We start from the raw sequence: 8266 nt of genomic DNA on the forward strand, positions 1-8266 counted from the left end.
GCACCACTCTTTAGCTACCTGATCTATCAACAGAAGAGAAGCCCGTAATATGCTGCATTTATATTTGAGATTTTCTTGGAAGCCTTACCTTAAAAAACTTAAGAAGAATGGACAACGAACTAGATAAATTTCTTTGAAATTCTTTTTGCATTATAAAATTCCTTTTCAATCTATTTCAGCAGGCAATCAAGCAAGATTGTAAAAATAATAAAAAATAATAGAACAATAACAGTCTTGGAAAAATTCTAGTGATAAACAAATCCGGTCAAATTTGAATTATATGCACATCATGTTTTTAGACTGAAATTTTGTTCTATATTTTTGTTTTTCATTTCTTTTGAAAAACAATATGTATGTATATTTAAAGAATAATAAGAGAAGTTTGGTTTCATTATTTCTTTTTCATTGTTTCTATGGTTAAACCTTTACAGTGGTCACAAACATCAAAGTGATAAGGAAAACCCCTTCTCCATTAAGAATTTTCCATAGTAAAATACCATTTCAATGAAGAGATTACAAATCTCCTGCAAAATGACAATGACCCGGGATGGAATGTTGTAATATTCAGAATTAGCCCAGATCAAGCATACTGTGTACATGATGCTATTGATGTGCGAAGACACCTGTACGGAAACAGCAGAATAGGAGTTTCAGCGAGGTGAAATAAACATTTTAATATTATTGCATATTTTTATGGTGTGCTGATCAAGATCATCTTTACTAATCTGAAAATCCCATTCACACTTCTGAATGTGTGAGCAGTGTTTCTCAGGCTAGGAAAAAATCTATAAACTATAAACAAGCACAGTTTATCGTTAAATGTCTATGGAGATTCTCAGTCATCCAGATTATGGTTGTCCCAAAGCCAAGGGGCTTTTTCAAGAGGCAACTGGATTTTCCGATTTTTCTCTTTTTCTGGTTTTTCTTTTTTTCTTTGAAAAAAGAAGCTTCTTGGATGAGAAGTGAAACGTCTTCAAAGAAAAAAAAGAAAAACCAGAAAGTCCAGCTGTCTCTTGAAAAAGCACCTTTGGGAAAGCTTATCCTTAACTTTGCATGTGCCCAAAGCATTCTCATTCCCAGAACCTCAGGAGCCTTCTAAAGAAATAGAAGCAGCTAACACCCAACATAATGAATCAGTTTACCCCCCTTCTCATTTTAATAATCACATGGAGGATTGTGCTTGTATGCTAAGTCAGGGCAAGGAGGCTCTCTAAGACCAGTGTTGGCTGGAGAATTCTGGAAGTTGAAGTCCACACATCTTAAAGTTACTGAGGTTGAGAAACCCTGCTCTGGACAGTGTAGCACTCTGTGGGCAAAAGTTGTCAGTTGCATAGAATGTCCCCTAAATGGCTTTTCCTACTCTCTGTTGTATGCTGAATGGAGAGAACTTAGAATGTGTTGTGCTGCATAAGAAAATTCTCCCCAGTTTAAGAGATTCTGGGACTACAGACGCATAAGAGGAGGAGAAGAATGAGGTTTTATTGATAAAGTCTTACACTTCAAGTTGAGTGTAGGAGGGCCTGATGTACTTCAATGGAACCCATAGGTGAGGCCTTATATTTCAGTAGATTTGTGCACGTTGATCATAATAAGCATAAGTGTTGCCAAGCCATAATTCCTGTTTATGGTCTCTATTTACAAATCATGGTTGCCTTCCTAAAATACTCAGATTTTGTAAGGACTGGTCATTATTTTTGTTGGAAGTGGTAATATCTTGTTTACAATCATTCTGGAATCAGCCATTCTCCTCTCCCCCCAGGCCTCCATGATTGGATTTAGGCTGACTTTCAAGTTTTAATTTAATCCTAATCAGGATCTTTACTTGATCTTTGTGTGATAATATCTTCCAGAGAATTCTCTCACGCTACTCTTGCATATAGCTCCTGATCCAGCCTAGTGTTCTTCAGGTGTGTTGGACTTCATTGCCCATAGTATCTAGCCAGAGAAGCAGAGGGCAGGCCATTTCTACTTGCGAAGTTCAACCCAGCTGAAAAGGTCAGTAGGGCTTTTAAAAGTGATACAGGAAGCCTGTAAACTTCCACATGGTGGCTCTCAAAACATTAGTTCTGTAGTTTTCACATACCTGGTGATAGTCAGCTTGTTCCACTTCCTCAAGTGTAACTTTTAGAGGCTGCAAATACAGGTTAATATCATCGGCTTCTTTCAATCCTGAATAAAAGGAATGCTTGAGGGTAAGTGAATTAAGAAGAGAAAGAGAATTGATTAATTTTTTTGTAGAACTTTTTTATAATAATGTTCAGGTTGGTTGGACTGGGAACCTGCAAATACAGGAATCTGAAAGAGGTGGAAGGGAACAGGTAATAGAGAGAGCAGTAGGCCCTGGAACTCTTCTGCTTAAAAAATTATGGTTATAAAATACAGTGCATTGTATTACATTGGTTGCTACTCCTTTGATTTTTAGAATCACATGAAACAGCCACTTACGCAGCTAGATTTTCTAGGAAATAGAGTTTACCTGCAGATACATCCCTGAAGACATTCTTAAGTGCTGGCCAATAGCAGCTTTTTGCTCGCTCTAAAATGTCAGCAATCTTTTTGACTTGAGGTGCATAAAGCTGATGGGGAAAAGCAAAAGCCAGATCAGAAAACATGTCGGTCTTCAGTATCACAGGCTGATGTCCTTGCAAATCTGAAAAAAGCCCTTCTGCCTACCTGCTCATTTATGCATTGCAGATTGACTTGCCTACTGTACCAGAAATCAAATTCTACTCTGGGTAATGGATTTAAACCATCCAGGAGAGGCTGGGCAGAATCCTTACTCAAGATATCTCGGATCTGATGAGACCAGTCAATAATTATTGTTTCAATGGAGTGTAGCAGGGAACTGTCCACAGTAGCAGGTAGACTGGGGGGAAAAAGTACAGAGAAGATTTAATGGTAAAGTGGAAATAATCTTAACGTTTGATTCTGTAGTTAACAGATCATATGTATAGCCTATATAAGACATCACACTAGGACTCCTCTGTCCAGTATGTTGCAAAGCATCACATACTAAAAACCCATGTAAATAAAAAGCTAAAACATTCTCTAATGAAGATACAAATTATGGGAGTGGGTTCAATTTTGTAAATTGGATTCTGCATATAAGCACACTCAAATGGAAAGACACATTACATAAACTTAATGCAAACTTTGGAATCTTTTGACGGTAGCTGGACAAGAGATTAATAAAAAGTGAGGAATGAATGGACAATGTGTGATTTCCTGAGCAACTGAAGGGAACAAGGTGCTATGGGGAGTAACCCACATATGAATATACCCACATATCATTCAGGTGATTATAATAATTGCCACGTATATGCATTTATTTATTTGTAATTGAAAGAGTCCTGCCTATCCTCTCTCACTCCGCACAAATTTACAGAAGGTGGCAGACATAACTGAGAGGCATCCACCTGTCAAAGACTTCTGAGACACTATCTAGAACATCCATGTTCTCTGGTAAAGGAAGCAGTGTTTTTCCTTTGATCTTTCCTCCCATCACAAACATCTCATTTTTCAGTCTGTGAGCTTGCTGAATCACATCGTCAGCTACTACTCGAGGCCATCCACTTAGGTTTACACTTTTCATGAACAAGGAGTAGGCCACCTATAGGAAAAGGATTTTATTAGAACATATACTACTGGCGTAAAACAATTTTGAATTCAACATTATTTTGGATTTGGGGAAAAAAATCATTTTGAGCACAAAATAATTGTTTCAGGTCTGAAATAGTTTCACATTAGAAACAACATTGTTATTTTGGAAGCCTTGACTTTGAAGCAATTCTGTTTCAAGTTAAAAAAAAAAACTCGGAGCTCAAAAGTCTTCTGGAATTGTTTTGAATTTGAAATTATTACTTTATAGCCTCCTAACAAATACCTTTTTTCAATCATAAGAGACCTAATCAAACTAAAACTTTTCTGGAAAAATCCATTCTATTTTAAAACATCCATGCCTGGAATTTCATTACAGAACAACAGCAGTCATGTAATGGCACTATTGTTGAAGCTGCTACATCAGAGCTATGTCAGTGATGTACTAGTATTATGCACAATGCTGGCTTAACAATAATGCTGTGTGAGCACCATTTCTCTTTTAGCATATTACTTTCTAAGAAGAGATAAGTGCACTATTTTAGGCAAGACAAGGAAATTTCATTTTTAGGCCCAGCCAGTGGTGAAATCTAAAATTTGTTACTACCGGTTCTGTGGGCGTGGCTTGGTGGTGGTGGGGGTAATGTGACTGGGTGGGTGTGGCCAATTTTTTTTTTTTTTTACTTTTAAAACCATTTTTTCTACAACCTCTTTGGCGAAGAGGTTGTAAAAAAATGCTTTCAAAAGGCTCTGACAATCCCAGCTGAGTTGCCTGATCGAGGCAGAGGCTTTTTTTCTTTTAAAAGCCTCAGACGATTAGGCAACTCAGCTTGGATTGTCAGAGGCTTTTAAAAGAAAAAAAGCTCTGCCGATCGTGCGGCTCAGCTGGGATCGTCAGAGGCTTTTAAAACCATTTTTTTCTACAACCTCTGAAGAGGTTGTAGAAAAAATGCTTTTAAAAGCCTTTGACGATCCCAGCTAAGCCGCACAATCACCAGAGGCTTTTTTTTACTTTTAAAAGCATTTTTTCAGCCAAAGAGGTTGTAGAAAAAATGCTTTTAAAAATTAAAAAAAAAGCCTCTGATGATTACGCGGCTCAGCTGGGAATGGGGGGGGGGCGCGCAGGGATTTTTGCTACCGGTTCTCCGAACCACCCGCCTCCATCACTACCGGATCGGGCGATCCGGTTCGAACCGGGAGCATTTCACCCCTGGGCCCAGCTAAACGGTTGAAGCAGCCTATAAATCTAGGAAAAAGATCAGTTTCAAAGTTTGAACTAGGGGAAATGTTTACCAATATTAAAATATCTCTATAGAAACATATGGGCAACTCCATGGCATTCTTTCTATTCCTTTTACCACTGATGGCCATAGGAGGTTTTGATATTTTCTTTCTTTGTAATGAAGTCATGTGTCCCATCTCTGTATATATCTGTCTATGTGCATTTTCTCCTTTGGGACTAATCAGACTGTGTCCATATGGCTCTTGCACAGTATATATCTGTGAAGGTCTAAACCAGGACAGGTGGATGTGTGTTACCTGTGTGTGAGAATATATTTGTGTTTCTGCTGTCTCTCATATTGCGGTAGTAGGGCTTTGTATGTGTACCAGAGTGGCAATTTGTGTAATATAAAAGTGGTGGTGGGAGAAATACTTTCTTAGCACTGTTTTACCAATGCTTCTTAGTGTCATTTCCTTTTTATTGGCCTTCAGGCACGTATTATTTCAGCCTGTTCCTGTCTTTGCATACTTCTGGTAAGGAAAGGTCCTAAGGGCAGGGCATCACCACATGCCAAGGTCTCCGTTTCAGTTCTGCTCTTTATCCCCATTTAAAAGGATGCCCAGATAGCAGGGCAGCCTTGGCCTGAGTCTCCGGAGAACTGCTGTTAATTTCAAAAGATAAATCATGTCACCCTGAGCTACAAATATTCTCCTTTATTGATAAATCAATCAATATTTTGACCAGCATCAGGGAGCTTCTGATTGTGCCCATCATATGTAAAAAGCAGCAAGATCAATTGCAAGGAGAAGCTTAAGTTCACTGGCGACCACAGCATGAATGCTATTTCTCCAGATATTTCACAGATTCTCCAGATATTTGCTTCATAATTCTATCTCTTAGATCCATAAATAAGGAGAATATCTGTGTTGAATGTAAACATCATAGGATTTTCTGGGAATACTCCTGCATAGACATACCAGAGGACTCAGCCATTTCTTTAAGCAGCAGGCACCACTGTGCCATTTCAAACAGTGTCACAGACACTGGAAAGGAATATTATGTTTTTGTCAAAATAAGAATAATGAAAAATGGCCAGAATCTGCTAGGTATAATTTGTTATATTTCAATCCTAGTTCTTTCTCCAAAGAGCACCAAATAAATTTTGGTTATGAGGGTGCTGAAAAAGTGACTTATGACTGCATTTACAACCATTCCAGTAAACCCACAGTCACATGGTCAAAATTTGGGCATTTGGTTATCACCATGCATCCTGGGGTCATGTGATTGCCATTTGCAACTTTTCCAGAGTGCTTCCAACAAGCAAAGCTCTCACAACGATTATAGGAATAAATTAGGATTGAGATTGGGAACGGGATTGGGATTGAGGAAATGAATGTTCCCCTTCCAGGACTGTAGCTACCGCATCATATTGCCTTTACACAATAGTGAAAAACAATTGTTTCAGCCATAATATTGTAGCATTTTTGCTTCCATTTTCATGCAATACTAAGTACCGGTACAGTTCAAATGGTTTGGATTAACCAATATTTTGTGAGTTATCCATCTTGTTGAAGCCAGTCCTGCTGTCAAAACAACAGTCTCTCTGTATATTTGCTGAAAATGGAAGCATCCTGTAGTGAACCACAAACCAAAACTGGAAGCCTACCTCTTCCACAATAGCCATCATCTGCTCTACTGGGGAAGGGCTGATATCGCCAACAATGAGTGCCTCCAGGAAGTTATCTTTGGTAATGTTTTCATGCCTCTTTTTCACAAAATAAACTCCTTTATTTTTCAGTGTTGATGGGAAGCCAAGGCAGGGGACTAGTTGTCCAGTAGGATTGAGGGTGATCACCAACGTTGTCACATCCTGCTTCTCATAGAACTCATTGAGCATGGCATGAGTCTCTTCACTGGTTGCAAACTTGGCCCATTTGTCAGGCTTTACATGAAGAGATAGAGTGCAATAATTCTCTATGAAATCCAGTCGTTTATCAGCCACTGTTGTCATGTTGATTCCTCATCAGCTAACCACAGAGCTGAGCAGATAACAAACTGGAAAGGCTCCTCTCCCAATGTTATTTCCTGTCTTGGGGGGAAAAAAAACATCTATTAGGGACTGGATGGGGTGCAACGGGTTGAAACTGAACCCCGGCTCTAGGTTTGGGATTCTTTGGACCATGGAGAATTGCCACCTTTGGTCTTCGATGTGGCGGTACTGCCCCAAACAGACTCAGTGCATAATCTGGGGGTTTTCATGGACCACAACTCCTGCTCAACTGCAGGTTGTGTGCCAGTTATGCCTTTTCCTGGACCAACAATCCCTACTCATGGCCACTCATGCCCTAGTCACCTCCCATCTTGATTATTGCAATGTGCTCTACATGGGGCTGCTCTTGAAAAGCATCTGGAAGCTCCAGTTGGTTCAAAATGCAGCAGCCCACATGGTTTTATGCAGACTTCGGTGTGCACATGCATCACCTCTCCTGCAAGAGTTACAAGTACATTGGTTTCTGATTTGTTTCCAGGTGCAATTCAAGGTTCAGAGCCCGGTGGCGCAGCAGACTAATAGCCTGTTATTAACATTCAGCTGCCTGCAATTACTGCAAGTTCGAATCTCCCCAGGCACAAGGTTGACTCAGCCTTCCATCCTTTCTAAGGTAGGTAAATTGAGGACCCAGTTTGTGGGGGCAATAAGCTGACTTTGTATAAATATACAAAAGTATGAAGGCTATTGCTTAACGCACTGTAAGCCGCCCTGAGTCTCCGGAGAAGGGCGGCATATAAATCAAATTAAAAAAAAAAAAAGGTGCTGATTGTCACCTTTAAAGTTCTTCATGGCTTGGGACCAGGTTATCTGAGGGACTATCTCTTGCCGGTCACATCCACCTGACCCAGTAGAGCAGGGAGGCAAGAAATGTTGCAGGTCCCAATGAGGTACATCTAGTGGGACCCAGAAGAAGGGCCTTCTCCATGGTGGCTCCCTCCCTTTGGAATATCATCCCTCCAGAAATGAGACTAGCCCCCACTTTGGCACTCTTTCGGAAGGCTCTGAAGACTTGGTTTTGCCAGAGTCGCCTCAGTCTATCCCAGAGTGGGATAAAGCCAATCAAATGGCTAATTTGACCATGTGTTGTCACCAGAGGTGGGGTGGGGGTATTGTTTTTTTAGTTTTATTTTTTCTATATTGTGTTTTTATTGTTTGTAAGCTGCCTAGAGTCACTGTGTGTGAGTAGGTGGCTATATAAATTTTCTAAATAAATAAAATAAGTAAGTAAATAAACAGTGAACAATAGCCAGTGGTTGAATTCCCACTAGCCCTACCTAGCTAGCATGGCCAACAGGTAGAAGATTAAGCGTTGTCTTGTTTGGAGGGCTACACATTGCCAAAGATTTTCTTGCTTTAGGGCTGGGTGTAAAACTCACATCATCACAGCAGCATCACGT

The 8266-nt window shown here is 39.8% G+C and overlaps 1 protein-coding gene across 1 annotated transcript in view; it reads right to left on the reverse strand.

The window, feature by feature from the left end:
- Nucleotides 1-6830, reverse strand: part of DNAH17 (dynein axonemal heavy chain 17) — a 135903-nt gene extending 129073 nt beyond the window's left edge. Inside the window, exons 1-6 of the mRNA XM_070937666.1 lie at nt 6486-6830; nt 3417-3610; nt 2674-2866; nt 2477-2576; nt 2084-2169; nt 498-623 (exon numbers count right to left, since the gene is read on the reverse strand). Of these exons, the coding sequence (XP_070793767.1) occupies nt 498-623; nt 2084-2169; nt 2477-2576; nt 2674-2866; nt 3417-3610; nt 6486-6830 (1044 nt within the window). The remainder of the gene's footprint in view (nt 1-497; nt 624-2083; nt 2170-2476; nt 2577-2673; nt 2867-3416; nt 3611-6485) is intronic.
- Nucleotides 6831-8266: the final 1436 nt, after the last annotated feature.

Source organism: Pituophis catenifer, unplaced genomic scaffold (assembly GCF_029215685.1).
Source record: "Pituophis catenifer annectens isolate HBS135680 unplaced genomic scaffold, rPitCat1.0.hap2 SCAF_2, whole genome shotgun sequence".
Classification (NCBI taxonomy): domain Eukaryota; kingdom Metazoa; phylum Chordata; class Lepidosauria; order Squamata; family Colubridae; genus Pituophis; species Pituophis catenifer.